A 25932-nucleotide genomic window follows, 5' to 3' on the forward strand; every position below is an offset into this window, starting at 1 on the left:
GATCATCTGAAACCCCCGCGATGGCGTCAACCTCCTCATCTACCTCTTCTTCTGCTGTCTGTTCCCCTGCGTGCTCTGCCAACCCCTCGTCATCATTGTCATCTCCCTCTGCAGTCTCGTCACCATCATCAGATCCTTACGTTGGATATCCGATGGTTCTAAAACAGAACACTGTCTAGTCAATCCTTTTTTTGTCAATTCTGACATGTGTTGATGCAAACTCCGCAATCCTTAAACGCCCTGCATAGATTACTTAGTCTCCCGACGTCTCATCATTACATTCACTTCATCCCATCGACCCTTCCATTCCTTGATCCCACGGCCTCATGGTTGCAGCAGGAAACTCTTCCACCTCGATCGACGCGCCTGTCCCTAGTGGTGTACTTCTTCTGTAAGGCTTCAGTTGCTTCATTTCGACATCCATGTTGTCTCATATGAACTTTGTCTGTTCTGGCCGTGCTAGCATAGGTCCTGTGGTATGTCGTCTAAATGCAGCTTTTTATCTATGTTACCTGCTGCACCATCGCTGATTTTCCCTGGCTCATTGGCAGCTCATTGGCGGTTTCTTCAGTTGGCTGCTGTATGGAATCCTGATTGTTCAGATATGTCTGTGTCTTCGATTTAGATTGTTTCTAGCATACTCAGACAGACTAAAACCATCTGCTAGATCTCTACTATATCACATATACGCGAGATAGAATCCTCATCAAGATCACTGGTTTGTCTCCATCACGTCCAGCGCCGATTCATACGAGACTCAGGAAACTTTCCCATAGTCTATGGCTTATTCCTCGTCGAAACCTTTCAGTCCGGTATAGTCGTCCAGATGGCTTGGAAATGGATGGTGGCTGGCTGGGGGAGACAAGTAGCATTGGTAGAGCCCGGCTGGGCATATAATTTCATTCCAATCACGACCGCCGTCGGTAGGTCACTATCAACCATGCTTGTCGTCTCTTTCATACTGAACAAGGGACAAAGTTTCTCTGTGGGTGCAGTCATTCTATACATGGCGCATCTATGCTCTTGGGAAAGGGCTTCTTGTGTGGAAGATCATAGTCAGCTTCATCACGGCGGCATGTTATTTTCATCCGATGTTGACTTTCGCGGCTGATTGTATGTGACACAGATTTCTCTGACCCAGTCTGTTACCGCAATATATATTGGTGTCAAGGTAAGCAAACATCATTGTAGATTAGATACAGCGAAGTGCGTTGCTAAAGGGTCAGTCGACAATCTAGTTCTTCCACATTTCAATAACACAGAATCATTTGCTATCTCTTCCCAGTGGTGTGAGTCACTTCAATATGTCTTACTTCACTACTTAGACTGTTGTTTGCTAGATCTGGTTCGGCGGCAGCGCCATATGCGACATCCTGATAGCTGTCAGCATGGTATACTTGGTAATCGTCATCATCTTATTGTCTTTTCCGTTGCCATAAAAAGCTCCTGACATCATCACAGCTTGTATCAGCAAAGGGTCTTGATCGTGCCATCAGGGTCCCTCGCGCGACCGAAAATATGCTCAACCGTCTGATTCGTTTCACGGTGGCTAGCGGGGCCATCACTGCATTCGCGATGGTCATTCACATTGGTTTGTACTACAGCGCCCCGAACACGAACCTTTACACCTTGACGTGCGTGAATTTCTGTGCCTTCGCTTCTCAGCATCCTTTGATCCAGTTGAATCCACCCTTAGGGCTATGACCACCTCTAAGGTGAGATATTTGTCCTGATCGCTCTCACTATATTGTTTAGACGCTGAAGGAAAGCAGCTGTACACTAATTCGGTCCTAGCATCATTGAACTCGCGTCGCGCCTTAGCATCCAAAACGAGTGACCCATTCATCGAATCTTTTGCAGCCAGCACTCCTACCGGCCCTCTTGTCCATGTCTCTCGACACATCGAGTTTTCGCGCCCAAATGAATCCCAGTCAATAGAACCTAGGGACAGCGAAACTCGCGACAAGGTCATCGTGATTGAAAGTGGCACGTTTATTATGCTGACACTAATTCTATCAGGTCTTGGCCATACGACCAAGCAGCTCAGATTTTATGATGATGGACCTTTCAAAGAACTCTAGCCATGTCTGACTGCAGCCAGACTCGAGAGCACAGCGAGGCCCCACACCGTCATCGCCAAGTGAATGCTTTCCATATTGGCATTGTCTATGCAGAACAATATCTTTTACGATATAATAACAACGAGATCTACAATAAATGCATACACGTTTTTGTATGCCAGGCCCTCAGAGACGATTGGTTAGCTTGTCGCATAGTAAATGAGACTCTCATGCTTTCTTACTAGGTTGCTATTCTTGTCAAATTCACCGCAATGTCGTCTCGCGTTCTCGCCTCACGGATTGGAGCGAGGGCCGTGATGATCTGATCATTTCAACCACTGGACCAGCTACCTCCTCCTTATCGTGCCACATGAGGCCCTGACCAGGATCCGACCGGACCAAGGCTAGGTGCTTTCCATCCACGGTTACGCCACGACGGTGACATCTACGCCCCGACGATACTCGCCCAGAACAGACATCGACTTTCTTTTCTGTGAATGAGCGCAAGTATGTCGTACGTTCATCACGACCAACGTCAACACGTGGCGATGGTGGTGTCATGATCATCAGCATGAGCATTAAGCCACAGACTAGCCTGAACAGCGTCCAAGAATCATATGTAGGTATCGCTACATTACTATCGACATGCGGAAGGAGGGGAAATGCATTAGGGAGGACATCGCCGTCAATCGACCAACTTCGATCCACTCAGTCTGGCGTGTGCGTCTAAATAGATATCTTCCGTGCGGGGAATGGGTAAAAATATGCAAAGCGTAAAGCAAGTCATCAGGCGAAGAGAAACAATGCGAGCAGAGAAAATACAAAACACGAGGCACAAGACGGATGCTACGGAGGTCACCGCGACGCGCGCGCCTCCACGTCCGACTTGCCCGAGTCCGAGACCTTCTCCTGCTCCTCGCCGGTGACTGTATTGCCGGCGCTTGGTGGCGCAGTATCGCCGTCGGTGTGGTAGAAAAAGAACATCGCGACCGCGCCGAGGATGGCGGCGGCGAAAATGAACCAATATGCCGCTGCGCGGCCAGAGTAGTCGTCTGGGCTTCCGTGCTTCTGCGAGACGCTGGCCTGTATGGACGTCGCGATAGCGAGACCCACGGCGGAGCCTAGCTGGAGGCCACCGTTGAAGATGGCACCGACCGTACCCGCCATGTGTGGGGGCGTCGCACGGAAGATAGCAACGCTGATGGGCGACACCTCGTTAGCACAGATGACCATGAGCATGGACTGAGAGGTACGCACTTGTCGTGGGTGAAGATCAACTGGGCGCCAGCGGATCCGAAGATGAAGACGAGGAAATCGAATCGCCAGTACTTGTTCGCGCCGTCCGCAAACGTGCCGAGGATCCCCGCCAGCGCCATGAGGATCTGGCCTGACATGATGAGCCATTTAGGGCTGATGCGGTGTTGGAGAGGACCCGTGAAGTTGAGGGCGAAAGCAACGACACTGCTTGGGATTCTGTTCGCAAGCGATAGGTGAGCACATTGGTCGGTGTCGGATGAACCCGGTCAACGTACGTGTGAACGGCAGCTGAAATGGCAGAGCGGTGGTAGACTCCTTGCCAGAGCTCGGTGAAGAGCGTAGACTGTGTGGTCCAGAAGAAGTACGGGAGAAGAGAGGCGCCGAAGAGAGCGGCGAAGTTGGGGATGAACCAGGTCGCTGGGGGACTGAGAGATCGTGAGCTCAACTCATAAAACGGGACAGGAAAGAGCTCACATAGCAGCCATATCGGTAGGGATGAGCGTCTCGTAATAGAAGAATCCAGCGATCATGAAGATGGAGATGATGAGCGGAGCAATGACGCCTCCAGTTCCCCAGCCTGATGACGAGCCCTGAGTCATGGCAAAAATCAGGAGGACGAGCGCGACTAGTGGTGATGATTGTTAGACGTGACACACGGGGGAACGAAAATATGATGAACCTGTAAGGATGGAGACACCGAGCGCATCGAGTCGCTTAAGACTCTGCATCCGTGGCTCACCCGATTTCGGTTGTGCTGGGATGAGGAAGATGCAAGCGAAAGAGATGGGCACCGCGACGATGGTCACAAACCAGAAAACCCAGTGCCAGGTCGCGAATTGAGTGAAGACACCACCAATGATCAGACCAGCGACTGTTCACCATAGCTCGGTAAGTGAACAAACGGAAGAAACAAGAAGAGGGAACTGACCATTTCCAACAGCGCCACAGCCTCCGAAGAGGGAGATCGCACGCGATTGTTCCAGTGGTTGAGGGAACATAGCGACAATGAGTGCCAAGGCAGATGGGATAGTCATCGAACCAGCTGGAAAGTTTTTGAGATGAGTAAGAAAACTATGCATATATAATTTATTGAGAATATGGTGCACGTCGTATGAAAAGGGTTTCGGCAAGGATTGGCAGGTAGAAAACGAGAGTTACCTATGCCACCAAGTGCACGAAGGACGATGAGTGGGATTTTGCTCTTGAGGAAACCAGCGCCTAGCGAGATGAAACCGAGGGCGCCGATACCGCCCACGAACACGACCTCTGCACAATATAGTCAGCAAAAAAATGCGAGCTTCAAACAATAGATAAACTCACTTGGACTGTACACATCACTGACCCTTCCGCTCTTTTCAGCCGCCACAAATTCTGTCAAAAATCGCCAAAAATCGAGGAAATTCTAGGACTCACCACGAGCAGAAATGACGCAAATGTCAAGCTGAAACCAGAAAGCAACCATGTAGCCTGAGCTGTGCTCAACCCCAGGTCCTCAGAGATTTTTGGAATGGCCGTGATGAGTGACGAGATACTGAACGTATCGATGAATTGTGCGATACAGAAAAGCGCCAACAGGGAGAATTTGCGTGCTTTGGACTGCACTGGCAGGATGAAGGCCGAGGCGTCTTCTGGGGACGACATGACTATGGTGTGGAGGAACCACTAACACCTTAAGGAAGTTAAGTTAAACGGAGTCGTAGGGTCGGTTCAAAGACGACTGGATGTCCTGTGGCAGGGGTTTTATTGAAAGACATGTTGTGCCGTGCGGACCGGAGAATGAAGTGATGCGATGGCGGACCACTGAGAAAAGCCTTCGAGGACGTCTCGTGTAGTGAAGCTTGTTGGTCAGCATGCGGAACACGCTCTCACCATCCTACTCCGCGCGAGTACATAAGCCGCTCTCCCCGACGCCTACAATTCCCTCCTCTCCTCCTTGCCCTCGAGGAACAGCCTGTCATTTGTCGATCCATGGGCATGTTTGTTTTTTTGCGTTTTATTTCGTACGAAAATCGTCCCCGATCGTCTCCAGGACGATCCAAACGGACAGACCGGAACCAAACCCGCTCAGCCTCGGCATCCCAAAAAGGCAATGGCTGTTTTACGCGTCCTCGCCGGCAGCGTCGCAACTTCCACCTCTTCACAGCACCGTACTGATCTCACAGCCCTCATATGATGACTCTAGCATCATCTTCTAGCTTGCTGACAGCAACAGGCGGACCTCTCAGGATAGGCTCGTTCGAAGTGCTCCTCATCATCTCAGTGAGTCAACTTGTCTCATATTCTCGGCTTTTCGACGCGTCGTAAAATGTGATCTCTAAGCAACCTGTGTAAGGGGCTCTACTGTGCCCGTCGATCGGAGCCAATTGCAAAATCTCGGACGTCCGAGATCTTGCCAATGGCCGTCCAGGACAATAAAGCACATTAGAGCTTTCCCGGCGGCATCTCCCAGTGACCTATTTCTCGTTGCCTGAGCAGTTTCAGGGGGTCAATTTTTGGCGATGGCTGCAACCTGCTGCACTGAGGTCCTCCGGAAGAAAGATCCATGATCGATCCCTCCCGGCTGCTGGGACTTCGATTCTATGAGGTCAGCGCTCAACAGGGGTCAGCGCTCGACGTAGGTCAGCTCTCGGAGCTTCTTTTTGGACAAGCTCATACACGGTAGTATGACAGCCCTCGTATGATCTCTATCGGGTTTCGGGATCCTTTCGATCGATGTATAGCCGGTTGTCGTTTGCTCTTGCGGGGCCACATTGAAGCACATTAATCAGCTTCAGGAATCACACTGGACCAGAGCTCCTCATGCCTCCTACACTCCCTGCCTGAAGGCCTGATGCCTTGCGGTGTTTTCATTCCAACGGGTAGCTGGTATTCTCCCGGCGATCTATCTAGAAAGGATGACGACTGTGCGGCTGGAAGCTGAACGCACGCGTCGATCGATTACAGGACTTATATAACAGGCCCGGTGCGCTCGTCCTGTCTCAGAACGCTCGAATCTTCTTGATCTTTCGAGGTCTAAAAGGTCATTGCGGTTGGATAATAAGGCTTTAGCCGCGCCGCCATCAGTCATCCGCACACACTTGGGATGTCAGCGCCATCTTCGGCTACTTGTTCGGGTTCATCTTTGTCGCGCTTCAGCTTCATCTGTACAAAAGCTGTGCACTGTGCTCGGGACTGTCATCGATCGCCGACACGTATCTCAGCTACTCTCCTTGCTCCGTACCATAATAACGGTCGGCGAGTTATGAACTGAGGCAGCACCGTGCATCTGTCAGCCGACCTGGGCAGCCTCATGAATTGGAATCACGTACTCTAAGTTCGCCGTGCATCCGACAGTTCTTGTGCGTAGTGCTCTGCAGTGCTCTGCATCATCAGCTTGTTCAATATAGTCCATTTTTCGCAGGACACATACCGGGGCCAAGGTCAGCCGTGCTAATTATATAATCGACAGCCATCCCATAGTTTCTAGACTAGGGACGATTGAGGAGAGTGGTATTTCTTGCAGATGATGAACCAAAGGCTCATAATGCCCTTTCGGAGAGTCTAGATACTATGGAGATCCCCGTCTTGTGCTTTGCACGCTTCCCACAGAGCTCGTTGATATCAGGTACGTCTACCTCCCTGGCCATATCTTTATCTCTCTTATGCATTGACCCTGCGCCGAGTTGTTCATCCCTACAAAAGTTGAGCTGGTAATCGCATCATACGTGTTGAAAACGAATGCCGGCCTCGCACCTCGCACCTCACGGCTGCAGAGAAAGCTGAGCTGCGCGAAGACTGACCAATAACAGATACTGGGAGGTTGCAAGGCGATGGCAGAGATGAGCAAGACTTATGCAGTGTTGCACATTGGGATATCGTGAAGACTAGGAGCGTACGAGGCCGTTTTCACCACTCCTTCGCCCCGTCGTAAAGCAGACCTTCACGAGGTCTTTGCGCGTCCTGCAGCGCGCTGCTTCGTCTTTAACGTTATCGTGAGCGCGCCCAATGACGCCAGGAGGATTAAAAGCGACATCAACGCACTCGGCTTCGAGGCGCATATTAGACTTGAAAGTATCCGAATGCGGTGGATGTATAGCCTTTTTGGGGGTCGGTTCTTTCCTGGTATTGGCCCGCACAATCGAAAGTGAGTCGTTGCGAGGAAATGATGTGTCCGCTAGCACGTCTTGAAACGGGTCTTGAAACAAACGTAGTGAGTCTCCTTATAATAGTTCGCGAGAAATAGACAGAATACTCGATGTATGGTAAATAAAAGTGTCGACTGCCGCGTGGGAGAATTGGCAGATGAGTCATGACTCATGGTCGTCTGAAGGATTGGAAGCCTGGAAGACTCCTGGAAGACTCCTGGAAGCCAACGTGGCAGACGCGTCCCATTTGTGTCTTCTTTGCTGCTCAGCGCTCAGCGCACACTACCTGTACGCTAATACTCTGTCCACGGTCCACCGTTAACATGGGTCAATATGGGGACATCGCGAGCCTCGACAGGCGCCAGAAAGAGGAGCTAGGCAAGCTTGGTGAATGACTCTTCAGCGGTGGCCTCCACTTTATCACCGAGCGCCTCCATCGCCAATCAATGTACCTCGTCGACTTGGATCGAGATAATAACCCGCAAGTCATGCTCCCAGTCTTTTGCTCAACTGTCTCTCACTCAGAAGTAGGCCACAGAGATCAAACTGTTTCTTCTGTTCCTAGGGTCAGCCACAAAACCTTTGACTCCCTTGATGCGCGCGATCATGAGGGGTCATATCCCTCCAAGCGAAGTAAGACAACTATGGCTGTCGCAGCCGCTGCTGACCACGAACACGACGTTTCCTCGAAGGGCTTGGCATTAAAGTCTCACAGACCCCCATCCGCTACTTCACTTTGCTTCCCACCGAGCTCGTTGATATCATCTACACCTACCTCCCTGGCCATATCTCAGTCATCTTCTTTGCCCTGACTTCGCGCCGGCACTGGCAGATCGGTCGGCCTCACATCAGATCGCGTGTCCTTGCATTGACGACTTGGGCCGGTGACCGCATCATCTGCGTCGGAGACTCATGCTGGGGTAACGATGTGCCTCCCGGCCTAGAACTGACATCCGCAGAGGAGACCGAGCTGCGCGAAGGCCGAACAAGAAGAGATGTTACCGAGGGATTTTGGAGTGACGATGACGATGACGACTTTGAAGACACAGAGTGTTCGACCCTGTTCGACCTTGTGGATCGATTCCGCTCCTCGGTGGATGTTTTGAAAGTAGTTGGATAGCTCCGTCCTAGGCCCGGCCTTCCTGATATTCGAACGAAAACGGACGCCTACGAGTTGTTCCTCGCCTTGACTTACGATCGCTATCGTGAGGATTGCGGCCCATTTTATCTTCATCGCCTAGTACTTTGCAATCTATCGCGGAACGAGTGCGTGCACGAGAAGACCGTCAATGAGTTCACATACCAATACAGTAAGCAACACTGCGGTTCACCAATCGCGCACGATTTCGTACATGTCGGATTAGGCCATATTGTCGTTATGCGGACAGCCTGGTCCTCTGATCACTCGCTACGGTATGAAGGAGACTTCCATCGCGGCGCGTGGGCCGGAGATCGATTCGACGTTGTGCGCGAGAGTGAGTTCAAGGAGGCTGAGAAAGAGGGCAAGTGGAAGGACGTGAGTATGGAGATATTGACGGAGCTTCTCGCAGTGTGGGAGGCTCAGTATCGAAGAGACCCCATAGTCTCCAATGATTGATTCATACATTACTTCCCGAATGAATTCCGCGCCCTTCACCACTGCTGCCCTTTTTCCACCCACTTCCCATCTACATTTTTCTCAACCTCCATTCCTCTCCATCGCCCGTTGTCCATCCATTCTTCTTGTAGAAATCCGTCAAACCAACAGATATGCACCTCACCTGCGTCGTCGAGCCAATATCCTGCCACCCGCGGGTCAGGACCTAGGAACTCGTGTCTTGTGCCCATAAGCGGTTAGCGCAGCTTGATGAATGCGGGGCAGGGGATAAGTAGCGACGACGCACGTACCTTCTAGCACTTATATCATCGGCAGTGACATAATTGACCTTGTTCCGTCGTTTCCGCTTCGCCTCGTCCTTCGCCTCCTGCTCATTGCCCTTGTCCTCCGATCCCTCCGCTACGCTGTACCATTCGTGAATGAACCCGTTGAGCTCCTGGCCCTCGTATATCACTTTCACATCCTGGCCTCCGACGCCCTTAAACTCCCGCGGCAGGTGCACCCGCGTGCGCGCCGACATGATTCTTCTCTGGAAATCCAGCGGCCATCGATTGAGCGACCACGCCGTGCGGCAGCGAACTTTCACGGCGTCACTGCGCGCCTTGGAGAGCGCCGCTTCGTCTTCCGGTGTCAGCACGGGTGCATTAGACGAGGTCGGGAGAGTGACGTCGATGGGCTCGTCTTTGAGGCGCATAGAAAACTTCCGAATGCGGTATGTGCATATCCTTTTTGAGGGTATGTTCCGGCCGGCATTAGCCGAGATTGAAGGTGAGTTGCTCCAAATCGCTGCGAAAGCATCTGGCACATCTCCAATCACTTCTGTAGACAAGAAGCATCGAGGACATTCGCAAGAAATAAACGAAAAAGAAAAGTACAGATTCTCTACTTAATCTATGGTAAATAAATGAGGTTATCAGTCTCTCCCAGAGTGCAGCAGCGGCTTTTCTTTGATGAAGAATGACGAAACCAAAGCCAAAACGGAGAGCACGACCGCAAACCAGAATGTCGCCTGCAACGCCTCCTCGTATGACGTCCTCACAATCGCGCGAACGGCAGGCTCAAGCTGGTCCACGTAGTTGAGAGACTCGCGCACGCGATGGACGATCTGGAGCACGAGCACGTGCGAGCACTTTAGTAAAGGCGAGGAAAGGAAATGCGGCACACGCGCCTCATCGACGTCTTGTCCGAGCAATCGCTCGTGAAGGTATTTTCGGAGGGTATTTTGAAAGAGTGTGCTGCCTACGGAGAGGCCGACGACAGATCCCAACGAGCGGAAGAGGTAGGACACTACAATGATAGGAGTCATGTTTGAGTCCGATCCTGAGCACAAAGGGAGTAGAAGCCCTCACCTGCCGTGGCAACTGCTTGGTCTCCTGCACCCGCATTCGCGATGAGAGCGATGAGGGTTGTCGTGATTCCGCTTCCTAGACTTCATGATGAGTATTGACTTGGGGATTAGGGCTTTCTGACTCACCGTTGCCGATGCTCATCAGGACAAGGCCTGTTTCAATTGTATGATGAGCGTATTTCGAAATCCCAAAATGCAAGATACTGACCGATCTCCATTCCAGCGAACGAGTGAACGATGGCCCCAGTTGTAAAGGTGACAACCACGGTCCCGATTACCATGCAAGCGTAATTGCCGACCGTATAAACATAATACTTGCCCGTAGCTTGCATCACAAGGCCTCCAATCAAGCTTCCAAGCACACCGCCCACGATGGAGGGTATAAGCGCTACACCTGCGTTGGCTGCGCTCCTGTTCTGCACGGCCTGAACATACAACGACACATAGAAGATGATAGTCATGCTCGATGCGACGCAGAAAAAGTTGCACAGGTAGCTCGCGAGGAGTGCGGGATCCACCACGATGCGCTTCGGCGCGAACGGCTCGCTCGCGAGTCGCGTCTCGATCAGAACAAACAGAGCGGAGAGTCCGGCGAAGGCTGTGAGAGACGCAATGGTGATCGTGTCATCCCAGGAGATGTTGCCGCCGCGATCCAAACCAAGCAGCAAGGCGAGAATGGCCAGCACTAGGACAAAAGCCCCACCAAAGTCGACACGCTTGAGCTTTTCGCGCAGGTGTGAGTCTTCGCGATTCGGGAGCTTTAAAGCGATGGAGACCGAGATGATCGCAGCAATAGTCGCAGGTACTTGGACCAAGAAAGCCCTATGCAGCGATGAGACGGATTCAATTCAGCACACGATTGTAGAGAATTCGTGACGTACCATCTCCAGCCGATGCTATCTGCAAGGATTCCGCCTAAGGGCGCTCCTGCTGCGGACCCCGTGGCGAAAACGATATTCACCAAACCTGTTTCGTGGCTCAGCACGCGCAGTCGTACCGAAACAGGTCCGAAACCATACCTTGCCAAGTACCTCTCGAGCGAAGTGGGACAATATCAGACATGATGATAGAAACTATACTAAACGAGAGTTATGTTTCTGCATAAGGAATCAGTGCTTCCAGAACTGCCAGACTCACGTCGTCATTCCGCCGCCTCCGATACCAGCGATGGCTCGAGCAACAATCAACTCCGTCATATTTCTGGCCAGTCCACACATAGTGCATCCCAACGCAAACACAACATACGCGAATATCAAACACGGCTTGCGCCCGAAGATATCGCTTAATTTACCGTAGAGTGGTCTGCGCAGCGTAAAATAGAGATAATTATTTACACTACGAGTCACAAAGATAAGAAAGTCACGCACTGGAAGCTGGCAAGTGTTAGCATGTATCCTGTCGCGATCCAGCTTGTATTTTGGAGCTGATGCAGCTCGCTCCCGATAGACGCGTACGAGGACGCGACAATCGTGCCGTCCATGGCTGCCAGGAACGTCCCTATGACCATAGGGAGGATCTGAAAGCATACAGGATGACCCTGTCAGCTTGCAAGAAAACAGGAAGGATACAGGGTGACACAGGCAGCTCTCCGCATGCCGCAATACGATACACGAAAGCTCGAGAATCCATGTACTCACAGTGGTTGCAAGCGAGCCAAAAGTCTTTGTACTATCAGTGCTCTGGCTACTCCCATCTTGCTGCTCTCCCAGGTTCTCCTCTGAATGACGATCGTCGTGTGAAGGCTTCAGGGACGCGTCCGGGCCATCCCCAGCAAGCAAGGGTGTAGTTTCGTCCGACATAACTGCAGGTCAAGGCAGGCTCGCACCTTCAAATCACCTAAGGAGTGTCAACTACAGATAATCTCCAAGGCCTAGGTATTCAAGACGGCAAAGGCCAGGGTATAGACACGCAGAAGAGAAAGTCGGTTACAGAAATAGGTCTTCGGAGCTCCGTCATGACGGCAACATGATATGAGCCAATGTCAGCGGAGATAGCGCAATTCACAACAGATATCTAAGTCCTTATCGAATTAGCATCAAAGCTATGTTCACATTTTCTGCGACAATAGCCTGCTCTTCAATTGTGCAACTCAAACATTACATCGACGTATATCCATGCGTGGGGATATATAGAATAAACAAGAAATAATAACAATAGGATGCTCGGACACAACTCTCTAGTGTAATAAGCTGCTTCATCTACCCCCTCAAACCCCGATGAACGTCACCGCCGTCAGACGGCTTCCCTTCATGCCTGCCCATCGCGAACAGCAGACTCCAGCGCCTGCAACACATCGCGCACAAGATCCTCTCCCTCCTCAACACCAACCGACAGCCGGATCAGGTCCTCTCCAATCCCAAGCTCCTCCCGCTCCTTCGGCGGGATGCTCCCGTGCGTCATGAGAGCCGGTAGTTCGGCAAGACTCTCGACTCCGCCCAAGCTCTCCGCGAGCGCAAACAAACGCGTTGAGCGCAGGAAGCGATGCGCCGCCTCGCCTCCGCCGCGGATGCGGAACGACACCATCCCACCGTATGGAAACGAGCCGTCGTGTGGTGCAGCGTCGACGTCGGGGGGAGACGCCAGGAACGCGTCGACGAAGCGGGCGGCGTGTGGCGAGAGCGAGCGGCGCGCGAGCGCGTTGCGCGGGTGCGAGGAGAGTCCGGGGTAGATGACGCCCGTGACGTGCGGGCTCGCGGCCAACGCGCGCGCGACCGCGAGGGCGTTCCGGCCGTGCTCCTTCATGCGCAGGTGGAGCGTCTTGGCGCCGCGCTGGGCGAGCCAGCAGTCGTGGGGGCTCGGGACCGCCCCGATAGCATTCTGAAGGAAGGCCAGGCGTTCGTGCGTCGCGGCGCGGTGGGCGGGGAGAATCAGTGCGCCCATGACGACATCAGAGTGACCGTTGACATATTTAGTTAGGGAATGGAGGACGATGTCGGCGCCTTGGAGGAGAGGGGAGGAGTAGAAGGGAGAGAGGAAAGTGTTGTCGACGAGGACGAGGGGGTTCGATGGATGTGAGCGGGCGATGGAGACAATGCGGGGTATGTCAATCAGACGCAAAGTGGGGTTTGTTGGCGATTCTATCCAGATAAGCTAGTTAAAAAGCCAAGTCAGCTTATGATATCATCAAACGCTTGTAAATGTGTAACTGACTTTGGTATTTTCCTGGAGTGCAGACCGGACCTTGACTTCATCTGCGTTTTCCAAGTCGACGAATGTCGTTTCGAGACCCTGGTTCTCTTTTGCGACGCGGGCCATGTATCGGAACGTGCCTCCGTAAACATCGTTTACGCTCACGATGTGCGCGTTGGGGCCCAGGGAGGATATGACCGTTGCGGTCGTTGCCGAGCCAGATGCGAATGCAAGTGCATGTGCGCCTCCAGATTCAAGCGAGGCCAGAGTGCGCTCTAGGGCATTGCGATTGGGATTTCCCGATCGTGAGTATTCGAAGCCCTGTCCAAGAAAAACATATGAGTCATCGGTGACTGGCGGATTTGTACGACGTAAAGCTATGGAGGAGATCTTGATGCCAACAGCATCACAAGACCCTATCGAACATGGCAATTCCTCGTTGAACCATCGATCTATCACGGCGGCAGGCTCCGGTGATGATCATGTCTGAACACCATAGACGAAAGCCATGTTCACAGGTGGTAAATCTCTAGTCATATGCACAGAGAGCAGATATGATGTTGCTCCAAAGCTTTGCCTATCGACCTCTCACCAAACAAATCGTGCTCACCTTATGGATTCCCACACCGTCCTGCTTGTACGTCGTGCTTAACGAAATAGAAGGGATGACTGCGCCAGTCTCAGCGTCTGGCTCTGCACCGACATGGATGGCGCGGGTGCCGAACCCGTCGAGGTCCTCCTGGTGAAGTTTCTTCGCATGGTATCCATTGGTGTGTATGTGCTCGCTAGAGAGTGCAACGGGTGTCATGCTTTCGAAAAAATAAAGGGGCGGGAATGGGGGCGGGAAGGTGGGCGGTGTCGGGATAGACGGTGATGCATAGCAAAAACTTGGACGCTGGTTTATAAAGTCGATGGCCGCCTTGGAGATTTTTCGACATAATGACGCGAGCGAGGGGTATGACTAAGCACGATGCATAGCGCTCCTCTCATCGGCGCGGAACTTACACCTCAAACTGCATGGGTCAGCGTCTCGGCAGCATGACCAACTTCGACCTGTTTTCCTCTCATGTCCACGCGTATGTATTAGTGACCTCGCTCGCTCCGAAATTCTCCTCGACCGCTCATCGGAAAGTCCCATCTGGCTTGGACGATTCATAACCCAATTCTTCCAGGCTGAATTGAGCGAGATGATCCATTTCTCGGGCAGCGGGCTTCACACACATATGTACCCTTGGAACTAAATGAAACGCTCTGGCGCTCGCACGTTTGTACCCATGCGTTCTCGAGCGATCGCGCCATCGCTCGTCATCTGCTCACCGTGTCTATTCGGGCAACGACATCGACCAAGACAACGTATCACTAACGTATCACGACCGCTTACTGGCCGCCTTCGACGATTGCCACGACACTTGCGCAGACTTCCGCTTGCTCTGATTGCGTCTATTACCGAGACGCCGGCACATGTACTGGTAGGTCCTTTGAACTCTAAATCCATCTCAGCCAGCCCTGGCTGCAAATGCATATTTATTTCCGGCGTTCCGCGGGACAGTCCCGGACAATCCCACCGCTTGAGCAACTACAGCAGACTATAACTCGCAGGCTCCGGGTGAGTTCCGCGGAACATCGAGACTGGATTGAAGCCCGGCGCCCAGTCCTTTTGGGACACATCCCCATGGAATTTTCCTCATGTGTGTACAGATTGAAATGAAGCCTAGTCACATGTGGGTACTCCATCGCGAGCTATCAGAACGTGATATCGTACGTCCTCTAGCGTTTTTTCCTAGTGATCACTGTGAATGCAAATGTTTCATTAGGTCCGTATGCTGTACATGCGACATCCTGACCGACAGGAACTCCTGCAGACGCTATCAAATATTCACCGCTTCGTTTACTTACATTCTATTGCACCACCTGCGCTGTACCGCCTGACTTGCCCGTATTCGATACTCAAAGTCATACGCGAACAACATATGGGTTGTCACCAGGTGTTCATATGTGTAGGAGCCCGTTTGAGCATCTGAACATGTCAGCGAGTCGAAGGCATGGGACGGTGGGCAATGTTTGTCCGCACAAGCATTCGATATTCAGTCAATCCGACAACCACATGATTGAGACCTGTTGCAATACACAGAAAAGAATAAGAACGAACGTAGCGCTATGCGCTGCACATCTATCTCTGCTCCCTTGGTTCTGCATGCCATAAAATGGAAGATTAGAGAGATGGCGTCTTAATTTCTCGAACGGAAGACACGTACGAGACCACTGGACGTTCAAAATCAAGCTGTCGTACCCGCGTCCGTGCATCTTGTCCATAGCCTTCTGCGCTGTCGACTTGTCCTCAAAGCTGATGAACGCGAAGCCCTTCCCGATACCAGTCTCGCGGTCCCGCCCGACGTAAACCCGCGCGACGCGGCCAAACGTGCCGAAGAGGTCCCGCAGGTCGTTCTCCTGGGTATCTTCGGAGATATTGGTAACGCGCAGCGTGGGCAGGTCGTCGCGCGAGCCGCCAGGGCGCCCCATAGACTCGCCTGGCCCGCGGTTGCGCATGGATGGTGGGACGTATTTACTCGGGCCACCTGCGGAGGGCGCGGAAGCTGCTGCGCCAGAAGGAGCGGGGGTGTCGCCGTCGTCATCGTTGGCCATCGGGGGTGTTTCTAAGTGAACGAGGCATAATATCTGAGGCGTCAACAAGGGCTCCTGCGCGGGAGAGACGCCAACCCGTACCATCTAGACCAGCGAGGGTATCTTTGTAGGGGCACTTGGCGGTGAAGTGATCACCCTTACACAGTCGACAGACGACCTTTCCAGCGCCAGACTTGGCCAGAGTCGCCTTCATTGTCTGCTCTGCGGAAGGTTCCGGCTCAGTGGACTGCGACAAGCCAATTTGATCTATAAGTTCTGCGAATAAAATGGTTAGAGAATTAGAGACGTACTTTGTTTCCGGCGCTGAGCTTCAGCGTAACGTTCTCCCCCACTGTCGTCGTCGCACGGTCAGGCCCTGGCTTGTTTCCTTTCTCAATCCCGAATTTGGCCCACGTCTTGCGCTCTGCGACTGCGTGCTCGACGAGCGATTTTTGAAGTGTGCGCTTGATCCGCCGTGTGATCTGCCAGAAGTATTACAATCATGGGGACGAAGCGACCAAGCAAGGCAGAGAAGGCGCACCTTCACTTTCTTCCCATCATCATTCACTGCGTATTCAACCGTCGTTCTAACACCGTTCTCGTCGATGCTGTCCTCGATCTTGGGTTGCTCTGTGTGGCTGCCATCAGATATGAGAATTCGGGGGTAGAGGATACGGACTGACCGAGCTCATCGACGTCGTCGGCCCAGGAGGTTTTGGGTACTCTGATAGAGAGAAGTTAGTCTGCGATATATTAAGCAGAAATCGGCGCAGCGCACGCGGATGGCATTTTTGTTGTCGGTGTCGTCGGTGTCGGCTGTGTCGGTGCAGTCAATTTTTGAGATCAAGTCGGATCCGCGCCACAATTCACCATATTTGGAAACGATTTGTTTGTCTTTGTAGGTCCGTCCGTGAGATTACTGTTTGTTCATGACAGCAACGTTCATGATGACAATCGTAATTTCATACCAAATCCTCACCACTACCAGCCCACTCATCGACAGTCCTAGTAAGCACGGAAAGTCACCCCCTTATGCACTGAACGGCTCTCCCTTTTTTCGTGAAACTTTCACTGTAGAAATAAGGCCTCTTGGTGGATAATCACTAAGGCCAGAGTGCTTGAGACCCGGTGTCTCGTAATTCAGTGAGTGTTCCTGCACAGTGATTTCTCTATGAGATGATTCCTGCGAGGGCGACATGCTTACTCGTTGTGTGGCTTCCTTAAACAAAGTTTCAATACCTGTCCACCTTCGCTCGTACCATCCGCCAGCCGATTTCTCCCGATTGATATAACTGGCGTTTGCTCGACCTGAAATTCCCGCCCTTTGGTTGGTAGAGGAGCCATGAGCCATTTCTCAGTTCCTGCCGAGATTTTGGTCCAAATCTTCGAGCTCGCTATCGATGACGATGGCCTGTTCAACCATACCCTTCCCACCGTCATGTCAGAATCTTGTTGGGAGCTGGATCGGTACGAAGATCAATGGACGCTCATCAGCCCTGTGAACGCATTGCATAGGAAGCAGCAGAGGACATATGCTGCGATCAAGGTGTGTGTAAGTCCAATGCCACTTCTGACACTGCTCACACCGTTGGCAAGGCATTACTGTACACCTGTCGACAATGGTATCGCGTTGGCTATCATCTTCTCTTTCGGTTCTTATTCGTCGTGGAGCCCTCGAAACTACCCTCCCTCTGTTTTGCTCTTGATCGCAATTCCTCGCTCGGGTGGTATGTTAGGCGCCTGCATATTTATCGTTTCTATGCTACGCGTCGGAGTACACTCTCAGAGCTTGAAGTTATGGTCGTTTCGATCATACACCAGTGTCCCAATCTCGAGTCATTTACAGTGGATTGGCCTATAGCGCCTTCATTCTTCCCTATCGCTGACGCGCTATGCACGTTTTCGACGAAATCACTCCGCTCTATACACTGGTCTCTCACTCCAGCTGCGCTTCCGAGGCTTATCTGGGCGCTGGACTCCTTGCCCTCGTTGGTGTCAGCCTTTATCAATTTGGATCCCCCACCCCAGTCTACACTCGTTGGCGATGCTGACGATAAGACCTTGCTCCTTGGGTCGGCTGGTGGCCTGGCAATTACAATGCCATCTCTCAAGCAACTCGACCTCCGTGGTGTATCCACCGACTTTTTGGAACAACTCATTGGTTGGACGCTCCCTGTACTGGAATCCTTCTCACTCGATTTCGTCGCTCAGCGTCATGTTCTCCCCGACATCATCGGATTCCTCAAACAGCATGGCTCCGGCCTCACCTTTCTCGACCTGAATACCATCCCCGCTTTTGATCTTTCTTCTGTTCTCGATCTCTGCCCCGTCCTGACGACGTTCTGCTTCAATCCGGACTGGCGTCTTCCTTTTCACGCGGAGGCCAACAGCGCGAATCCCAACGCGCCTCAACCGACGCTTCTGCGCACGCCGCACGCACACATTACGCACATAGGGCTGCATCAACTCCTGCACGCGTTTACGCCTTCAGTACCACGTGGCATGGTGCCGATCCTCAGTCCCGTAGCAACGTATCTCATTCAGCGCACGAACGACCTCACGTTCACCCAGCTCACACGGCGGTTCTTGCCCTCGCTCAAGGTGATCCGTGTGCTCAACCGCACGCTACTTCGTGAGCTGGAAAAGAGCGACGGACCCGAGCACAAAAATGGCTGTTTTGACCGGTGGCGGAGATGGGATGAGCAGTGTCGGAGGGAAGGCGTCAGGCTCGAGGATTGTACTGGGGCGCTGCTGGGAGATCTGCCTGATTATGAAGAGGAGGAGAGTGACAGCGAGGACGAGGAGGACGAGACAGTGCAGCCTTCGAATGTATCAGAGCTAAAGCTTCTCCTGGAGGAGTGCAGGAAGATGACGCTAGGGAGGCAGGAACCCATGATATTTCCTCCACCGCCTATGCGGTGGTGATGGTTTTTCATAGCATATTTTCCGGGTGCGTTGAATGGCTTTCCGGTCTCCAAGTTTGCCATGCGCTCATCGATGTTTCTTCTAACAGAATTTGACCCTTGTTATATATATATTTTCCTTCTAGATCCGCACTCGAGTGTACTACACCACACATGACATATACCATTGTGATCGTCAGTTGACCACGACCATCGTCACGCAATTTTCATCACAGCCATAGGTTCAATCCCCCGTATTGCCAGATTTATTCTGACATGGTCGGGGTCGAATGCATCCTTCCAGATTGAATTATAAAACAGTTCCTCCAAGAATCTAATCTACACTGAAGGTAAACAAAGGTAAGGGATTGGACGTATCAGTGAGGCTCGTCCGGGGATCACTCCATCATTCTCAGTTGCATTCATCGGACGGTTGTATCCCCTAAACGGAACACCCACCTCAGCGTAGAATCAAGCTACTGGCCGTACTAAAGCCTTAAGTTCCTTATCTTTACAGAGTTGTGTTGGTCCCATTGCCATATTATTGAATGAACTTGACCTGCGGGCACTCGTAAGGCGCAGCCTTTATATGGTGATGACTATCACCCTTTCCATATCAAACCCTAAGGCACGCAGAGTCTTCTCGTACAATTCGGCCCCTGGAGCCCGAGGTGATACAGCACAGATAGAACTCTCAATTCATAGTTCAATGATACTCATTTATTACATACTCTGAATGTTCCGTCATGTTCTGGAACCTTGGTGTTCTCATTCTAGCATCTTGAGCTCACGTTTATAAAGGTCGCTGGAACTATTCTTCCGTCATTTCGGAGAGTATGGTCTGGATCAAGCTCCCTGTACTCCTCGCTGCTGGGATCTGCTTCCATCGCAGCATTACTCCTCCCAATCCCCCTCCACCCAGATCAGAGTCATCGAGTTACAAAGATCTATGGTCACAGTCGTGGGTGGCTTGGGGCCCAGTTTTAACCAAGGTCATATCCTTTGCTCGTTGTGCTACCGCACTCCTGACGCCTTCATCTTAGGCTTTATCGTGGATCGTGTGCCTCTGCGAAGCACTGACAATATATGCCCGCAATATGGAGCATAGCAGTCCTACCGCTCATCAGTTGCTCTTATACCTTCTCAAAAGGCCAATCCAGTCCACAGCGATCAGAATCACTCCTTCATTCCTTGGTAGCATGATCCTTCTGATCACCTGCGTATCAATCCGAATTCTCTGTTATCGCGCCCTCGGCCGCTTTTTTACCTTCGAGCTCACTATCCGGCCCAAGCACGAGCTTGTGAAGACCGGACCCTACGCTTGGGTCCGCCACCCAGGTTACACGGCCATGATTCTTGGATACATAGGATCCGTTTTATGCGCATTTGGAGAGGGTTCTTGGATGAGAGAGAGTGGTTGGCTCGAGACTAGGGCAGGGAAAACGTTTTCCTTGTTTTACTTCGTTTGGTATGTTCACCTCGCTCTAGGCATGGTCTGGAGGACCGGTCAGGAAGATAAGATGTTGGAAGATAGGTTCGGGACAGAGTGGCAGGCATGGAGCAGGAAGGTCAGGTATAAACTTGTGCCAGGCTTCTACTGAGAGTATGACCCTGATGTCTCCAGTCCTTGTATCGCATGCATTCAAGTTACGACTTACCGTGGATCGACGTTTCGTGATTATTGTAAAATAACTGTGTTTTGTCCAGTCTCGAAATCAAATGAAGGCAAACCTATGTGATTCTCCTCTATCGTGCAGCATGGCATGTCTGAAAATTTGGTTGGGTTCCCTCCTGGGTCCAAGAAATATTTCATTGCCAGATTGTAAAATTACATACACGATGACTTCTCTGATCAAATGAAACAACGAAGTCCGGAAACACTGCAGGATCAACTCTTCGCGCTTCACCCCGATTCATGTCTGCACCCTTTCCAACCCTAGGTTCCCCCTAGTGCATATCGTGATCAAACCCTCGAACGCCTCGCGACTGAAATGCTTATGAACGTCGAACATGGGATGGATCTGCCTCCGCGCGTTGATCTGATGCAAGACTTGGACTGCTTCCTCGTCGTCCTTTCCGAATCTCTCGACAACAGCCTTGGGTGTCATGAGTGGCCCATCAGCAGCCGTGAGCCCGCGATCGAGACGTTTCGCGACGTCCGCGTGCATCTCGGGATCAGCGGGTGCGAAGAGGTTAGCGCAAAATTCAAGGGCTGATTGCACCTCATCTTCCGTGAGCTCTTTTCCAACTTCCCCAGCACCCTGGAAAACTGAGCGTGGTATGAGCCACCGACTCTCTGAGCAGAGACGGAATTGCTTACTTGGTCTGAGAGATGTGAACGCACGATCAAAGTTGCGCTCGTCGACATCTTGAAGAACAGGGACGTTCTGCGCCCTCACTTGTTTATACACATCAATGACGATCAGCAAGAAACTAGGTAGTTTTTTTTTGGGTCTAGGGTCAGTTGACGAGAAACGACGTGGGTAACTGCTCACCGAGTATAAGCCGTCCCGAATTTAAGGTCATGGAAGGTATTAGCTTCTTGCTCGCTGCAATGGCCACGAATGGAAGCTGCGATGGTGCATGCAGCAGACAACCCACTCGTGAAAGCCAGGTGAACACCGGAAGAGAAGAAAGGATCAATAAAAGCTATCATTTTCGTGTTCAGTGGTCTGTTCTGAGATCGACTGAATCACTCATAGCAGTTCCTTACCTGCAGCATCCCCCACGAGTCTGAAATGGTCGCCGGAGAAGGTCGATGCTGAGTAGCTCCAATCGCTGGCAGACTTTACTCCGCTCGCTAGCTTCGCATGCTCGAGCAGCTTTGCCATTCCGGGCGTGAACTGCAATTGTTCTAGATAGTGTTCAGTGAGAATGGATGCCTCGGTGCCTTGGCATCGTTCCCGAGTAGCCTTCTTCTTGGAAATACTGTACTCCTGAGATATAACAAATCCCACGGAGACGGTACCGTCATGAAGAGGTATGTACCAGCTCCAACCTGACTGATCTATATTACAGACATGCCGATTGCGGTAAGTATGAATGTTTTGTTTTTCCATTGGACTAACCCATCAAAAGAGGAACAACGAACCGGTGAGAGCCTCGAACCACGGCGCGTTCTCCCTTGAGGTTCCAGGAGCATAGGCTGCACCCCCAGTCCAATAGCCCCAGCACGCAATATTATTCAAGCTCTGCTTAAAGTTGCGGTTGTGCAGGTATTGTGTGGACATGATCCCCGCTCTCCCAGAGGCATCCACAAGCCAGTCGAATCGTATAGTTCCTTTTTTTCCACTCTTGTCTTCCCAGTCAGCAGCGACGGGACGTCCGGTTGTCTTGTCCTGGTCGAAATGGATCTTGACGACCTTGATGGCCTCTGAGACTTGTACACCGTTGCTGGCCGCGTGTTTCAACAGAAGATGATCGAACTCGGATCGAATCTGTCATGGCACACTGCTGAATTATAGATGAAGATTGGAAGTCAGAAAGATACTCACGACGTTCCAAGATTCATTCTCAGGGTTCAGCAAGACGAAGTCGGTATCTGTAAATCTCATGTCGGTGATGTTGATTCTAATAGACTCTGAATGTGGACGAACACCCTTCACGACTATATTGGTTGAGTTTGACGGCAGCACCATTCTATAAAGATTATCAGAAGATGATTGGGTACGAGAAATCTACGAAATCATCACCTTCGGGGTGAATCCATGCGATTTGATGAGTCCCAGTGCGTCTATCAATGAGAGAAATGGACCTGACGAGGGAAGAAGCGTCTCCCCAATGTGATACCTAGAGATGATGAGCACGCCAAATGCAATGCAGCACTGTAGATGTTCACCTCGGAAACACATCCCGCTCAAGTAGGGTTACGCCAAACCCCTCTGGGCGGCGCAAAATAGAGTAAGCCAGCACATTCAACCAAAGAAATATTGCCCACACCTCTGGCAAGAAGTGTAGCGGCATATGAGCCTGCAGGACCACCTCCTATTACTAGGATCTGTGTCGTCAGAGACTGATTTGTTTTTCAGTTTGAATATGACATGCGATGAGATGGCTTATACGAACAACAGGATGAGTTAAGGAGTTCATGGGATTCGATGGGGTTGTTGGACTCGAAAATGGCTGAATGCCTTTAATACCATACTGAAACGATGGGTACGCATCACTAGAGGCTGTCCTCTGTATTCATGTTCCGAATTTCGCGCGTGCCTCTCGGGATGAGAGCATGTACAATGAGATGTTTTCAGATAAGCAGGAGCGTCTCACAATTGACAATCCTTCCAAATCCATGCATGGGGGGTGCCGTATGGCATCGAAGGGTGTAGTACGGCCGATGGAATTAGAGTTTCCATATCTTTCGACGCTGCGGCAACCCTGAGCGGCCCAGAATGGGAAAGTTCCTTAGAACCAAGGAGGCTTGGGAACGCGAGTATTCGCCGATGGCTCCATACTTGGGAGCGCTACGTAAAATGGTAGTCTCAGCAGACTGATTCAAGAGTCATGGGTTGGTCTCTCCTAAACACAGCTAGGTGGTGTGGACCAAGTTTGCAATTTTCCAAATTAGGTCGCGACACAGTTCGGCATGATCATGGCCAATCCGAGCATGGCGCTGGCCGGATCTTTCCTTTACTTTTCCCTTTCAGCATCGCAGCTTCGATGAAATACGCTTCCTTCAATAAGATTATGGGGCGGATGTATATGATGTATCTAAGTGAACGGCGCCTCCCTGCTCCGTTCCCGAATCTCACCTCAGCACGTTGATTACGCCCTCATCTCCCGAGACTTGTGCAACGATGGGCCCTAAAGACACGATTCGTGCTTTGTTGGTCCTCATCAATTCAGCTGCCGAGGATGCCATTCAGCAGTATGAACTTGCCGGATGCGAAGTCCCGTCCATCGATGCAAGGGTTGAGCCTCAGCTGCCTCAAGATACAATTGCCTTGAAGAAAGCCCTTCGAGTGTTTGAAGGCGCATGTCGTCAGGTTTCCATCACGCTCACCCCTCCAGCTCTGACCATGTTTACTGTGCGTAGGCTCATGGCTGTGGCTGTCCTATGTCTACTAAATAGGATATCTGGCAGCGTGCTTTAGCCACAAATGACGTAGCCTGCCTCCGTGTGGTCGTCAACTCGAGAGTCGCCGATGTCTTAACTACTCGTCCGGAAGGAATGCACGTTGATGAAATAGCCGAGAAAACAAACCTTCACTCCGGGAAACTGCTGAGGATTATGCGTTGCCTCGCAGCAACGCATTGTTTTCGTGAAAGTATGCTATCTTTCGAGAATCTACGCAGTGCAGGACTGATGACATTTTGTTCGTAGCGAAGCCCAACATTTTCGCCAATAACCCTCTGTCTTTGACACTTTTGAAGGAAAATACCGTTAGCTCGCTCGTTCAAATGAGGTCAAATGAGACCAACAAATGCGCCGTGTCCAACTTCTACGACGCATTGATCGATCCGGAATACAGTCACTCGCTTGAGGCGCGACGATCGGCTTGGGCATGGGGCATTCGACATGAGATTCCCAACGGCACGATGTTCGACTATTTCCATGCACATGTACGCTTTAATGTTCCTTCTGGACGATATCTGTTAAAGATGGCCCTTACAGCCCGATACAAACGCGGTAAGGCAACGATAGCTGATACAATCCCCGCTAATCGCGATTGGCGTCGTAGCAATTCCAACGTGCTATGGGAGGCCTGGCTAAGATCACTGGCCTGGAAGGCGTAATCAACCGTATGCTTTGCACTTGACCTGTCTCTTCTAAACAATCATCGACAATTACCATCTCACTGTTCGCAGAATTTCCTTGGAATGATCTTCCTACCGGTACGACCGTCTGTGACGTGGGTAGTGGTGTAGGCATGGTCTCTATTGAGCTGGCAAGGAAGTACCCCAACCTGCATCTCACCCTGCAAGACCTTCCTCACATCATGGAACAGGCGCGAACCGTGAGCAAAAGCTCTTTTCATGATCAAACTTGCTCTACTTTTCTAATCATGAAATCTTTCATAGCTCTGGAAGAACGAGTATCCTGCTGCTGCTATTGAACACCGCGTCGATTTCACTCCCTTTGATTTCTTCAAGGGACCACCGGTCAAGGATCAGGATATCTACTATGTAATTTTGTCTTTCTTGCCTGCTGAGGCTGTAGAAACTGACGACGAGATATATAAAGGTACGACAAATCATTCACGATTGGCCGGTCGACGATTGTATCAGGATATTGAAGAATATACGTGCGGCCTTGAAACCCGGCAGTCGCGTCCTCATTCGTATGTTCTTGTGATCGCCTTTCACTCTTTTCTGTTTATCTCAATCATCTCTAGATGAGTACATTGTGCCGTCTAACGTCGACCTTGAGCCTGAGTCAGGAATGGAAACAGTGAGTGATTTGTGCCATTTGTCGACTCGCATCTCACCTCGATGTCCGCGGTCCAGGCGCCTGAACCCTTATTGCCGAACTACGGCTACGGGAGCGCCAGGACGTATCTCCAAGACGTCAACATGCTTATCTTGCTAAACGCGGGCGAAAGGACCCTGAACGAGTTCAAGGACATCGGGTGCGTTCATCATCTGCCTTGTGGCATCAACTCTGACCCATCATGTCCTCTCTAACACAGAGCGCGAGCCGGACTGCGCTTCGTCCAAGTATGGGACTTCCTGGAAACGGGCCTCGTTGAATTTGAAGCTGATATGTGACCCGTCTCCCTCGGTGCCTTGACCTCGCCCCAGTCGATGTGTACGATTACTGCCGTGATTGCTGTGTATACAAGTGTATACATTGTACCCTGACCTGAATGATGAAATGGGAGCTTCTGAACCAATTCGATTGACACTTACCGAAATTCCGACATGCTGTGACACACGAGTCAACATGGTACAGTCG

The 25932-nt window shown here is 51.4% G+C and overlaps 13 protein-coding genes across 13 annotated transcripts; 7 read left to right on the forward strand and 6 right to left on the reverse strand.

Moving 5' to 3' along the window:
* Nucleotides 1-150: 150 nt before the first annotated feature.
* Nucleotides 151-2326, forward strand: HETIRDRAFT_412317 (uncharacterized protein). Its single transcript, XM_009554089.1, has 13 exons — nucleotides 151-391; nucleotides 464-476; nucleotides 552-606; nucleotides 668-718; nucleotides 777-923; nucleotides 979-1073; nucleotides 1128-1171; nucleotides 1239-1289; nucleotides 1341-1400; nucleotides 1462-1634; nucleotides 1697-1715; nucleotides 1773-1967; nucleotides 2020-2326. The coding sequence occupies exons 1-7, from the start codon at nucleotides 327-329 to the stop codon at nucleotides 1134-1136; spliced, it is 435 nt and encodes a 144-aa protein (XP_009552384.1). The 5' UTR covers nucleotides 151-326; the 3' UTR covers nucleotides 1137-1171; nucleotides 1239-1289; nucleotides 1341-1400; nucleotides 1462-1634; nucleotides 1697-1715; nucleotides 1773-1967; nucleotides 2020-2326.
* Nucleotides 1519-2091, forward strand: HETIRDRAFT_422747 (uncharacterized protein; the record flags this gene model as incomplete). The annotated part of the gene is made up of 4 exons (XM_009554090.1): nucleotides 1519-1634; nucleotides 1697-1715; nucleotides 1773-1967; nucleotides 2020-2091. 4 exons carry the CDS (start codon nucleotides 1519-1521, stop codon nucleotides 2089-2091), a joined length of 402 nt encoding a protein of 133 aa, XP_009552385.1.
* A 36-nt stretch (nucleotides 2327-2362) lies between the features above and the next one.
* Nucleotides 2363-5083, reverse strand: HETIRDRAFT_148353 (major facilitator superfamily). Its single transcript, XM_009554091.1, has 9 exons — nucleotides 4731-5083; nucleotides 4638-4668; nucleotides 4476-4583; nucleotides 4246-4359; nucleotides 3997-4188; nucleotides 3792-3942; nucleotides 3593-3742; nucleotides 3318-3533; nucleotides 2363-3258 (listed from the first exon to the last, which is right to left on the reverse strand). Exons 1-9 carry the CDS (start codon nucleotides 4956-4958, stop codon nucleotides 2916-2918), a joined length of 1533 nt encoding a protein of 510 aa, XP_009552386.1. The 5' UTR covers nucleotides 4959-5083; the 3' UTR covers nucleotides 2363-2915.
* Nucleotides 5084-7764: 2681 nt separating this feature from the next.
* HETIRDRAFT_455718 (uncharacterized protein) lies at nucleotides 7765-8561 on the forward strand (the record flags this gene model as incomplete). The annotated part of the gene is made up of 2 exons (XM_009554092.1): nucleotides 7765-7828; nucleotides 8134-8561. 2 exons carry the CDS (start codon nucleotides 7765-7767, stop codon nucleotides 8559-8561), a joined length of 492 nt encoding a protein of 163 aa, XP_009552387.1.
* Nucleotides 8562-9073: 512 nt separating this feature from the next.
* HETIRDRAFT_461150 (uncharacterized protein) lies at nucleotides 9074-9732 on the reverse strand (the record flags this gene model as incomplete). The annotated part of the gene is made up of 2 exons (XM_009554093.1): nucleotides 9074-9257; nucleotides 9329-9732. 2 exons carry the CDS (start codon nucleotides 9730-9732, stop codon nucleotides 9074-9076), a joined length of 588 nt encoding a protein of 195 aa, XP_009552388.1.
* A 219-nt stretch (nucleotides 9733-9951) lies between these two features.
* On the reverse strand, nucleotides 9952-11893 carry HETIRDRAFT_126108 (major facilitator superfamily; the record flags this gene model as incomplete). Its single annotated transcript, XM_009554094.1, has 9 exons — nucleotides 9952-10143; nucleotides 10207-10325; nucleotides 10388-10462; nucleotides 10513-10539; nucleotides 10595-11208; nucleotides 11268-11352; nucleotides 11406-11464; nucleotides 11524-11688; nucleotides 11754-11893. 9 exons carry the CDS (start codon nucleotides 11891-11893, stop codon nucleotides 9952-9954), a joined length of 1476 nt encoding a protein of 491 aa, XP_009552389.1.
* A 596-nt stretch (nucleotides 11894-12489) lies between these two features.
* HETIRDRAFT_481675 (uncharacterized protein) lies at nucleotides 12490-14323 on the reverse strand (the record flags this gene model as incomplete). Its single annotated transcript, XM_009554095.1, has 3 exons — nucleotides 12490-13476; nucleotides 13537-13836; nucleotides 14126-14323. The coding sequence occupies 3 exons, from the start codon at nucleotides 14321-14323 to the stop codon at nucleotides 12634-12636; spliced, it is 1341 nt and encodes a 446-aa protein (XP_009552390.1). The 3' UTR covers nucleotides 12490-12633.
* Nucleotides 14324-15031: 708 nt separating this feature from the next.
* On the forward strand, nucleotides 15032-15223 carry HETIRDRAFT_422752 (uncharacterized protein; the record flags this gene model as incomplete). Its single annotated transcript, XM_009554096.1, has 1 exon — nucleotides 15032-15223. The coding sequence occupies one exon, from the start codon at nucleotides 15032-15034 to the stop codon at nucleotides 15221-15223; it is 192 nt and encodes a 63-aa protein (XP_009552391.1).
* A 380-nt stretch (nucleotides 15224-15603) lies between these two features.
* On the reverse strand, nucleotides 15604-16768 carry HETIRDRAFT_330245 (uncharacterized protein; the record flags this gene model as incomplete). The annotated part of the gene is made up of 4 exons (XM_009554097.1): nucleotides 15604-16169; nucleotides 16234-16384; nucleotides 16449-16619; nucleotides 16679-16768. Coding segments are annotated over 4 exons (978 nt in total), but the record flags the coding sequence as incomplete, so codon positions are not given.
* Nucleotides 16769-17479: 711 nt separating this feature from the next.
* Nucleotides 17480-19062, forward strand: HETIRDRAFT_329596 (uncharacterized protein; the record flags this gene model as incomplete). The annotated part of the gene is made up of 2 exons (XM_009554098.1): nucleotides 17480-17683; nucleotides 17734-19062. 2 exons carry the CDS (start codon nucleotides 17480-17482, stop codon nucleotides 19060-19062), a joined length of 1533 nt encoding a protein of 510 aa, XP_009552393.1.
* Nucleotides 19063-19876: 814 nt separating this feature from the next.
* HETIRDRAFT_422754 (uncharacterized protein) lies at nucleotides 19877-20641 on the forward strand (the record flags this gene model as incomplete). Its single annotated transcript, XM_009554099.1, has 2 exons — nucleotides 19877-20032; nucleotides 20084-20641. 2 exons carry the CDS (start codon nucleotides 19877-19879, stop codon nucleotides 20639-20641), a joined length of 714 nt encoding a protein of 237 aa, XP_009552394.1.
* Nucleotides 20642-20953: 312 nt separating this feature from the next.
* On the reverse strand, nucleotides 20954-23129 carry hal1 (putative halogenase; the record flags this gene model as incomplete). Its single annotated transcript, XM_009554100.1, has 11 exons — nucleotides 20954-21309; nucleotides 21361-21473; nucleotides 21536-21689; nucleotides 21754-22047; nucleotides 22132-22477; nucleotides 22535-22581; nucleotides 22637-22679; nucleotides 22733-22829; nucleotides 22879-22921; nucleotides 22980-23037; nucleotides 23106-23129. 11 exons carry the CDS (start codon nucleotides 23127-23129, stop codon nucleotides 20954-20956), a joined length of 1575 nt encoding a protein of 524 aa, XP_009552395.1.
* A 647-nt stretch (nucleotides 23130-23776) lies between these two features.
* HETIRDRAFT_390575 (uncharacterized protein) lies at nucleotides 23777-25868 on the forward strand. Its single transcript, XM_009554101.1, has 11 exons — nucleotides 23777-24064; nucleotides 24121-24304; nucleotides 24361-24599; nucleotides 24652-24666; nucleotides 24719-24779; nucleotides 24846-24994; nucleotides 25059-25163; nucleotides 25222-25318; nucleotides 25373-25428; nucleotides 25485-25606; nucleotides 25667-25868. Exons 1-11 carry the CDS (start codon nucleotides 23834-23836, stop codon nucleotides 25743-25745), a joined length of 1338 nt encoding a protein of 445 aa, XP_009552396.1. The 5' UTR covers nucleotides 23777-23833; the 3' UTR covers nucleotides 25746-25868.
* The last annotated feature ends 64 nt before the right edge of the window (nucleotides 25869-25932 follow it).

The sequence above is a fragment of the Heterobasidion irregulare genome (assembly GCF_000320585.1).
Source record: "Heterobasidion irregulare TC 32-1 unplaced genomic scaffold scaffold_12, whole genome shotgun sequence".
Lineage (NCBI taxonomy): Eukaryota > Fungi > Basidiomycota > Agaricomycetes > Russulales > Bondarzewiaceae > Heterobasidion > Heterobasidion irregulare.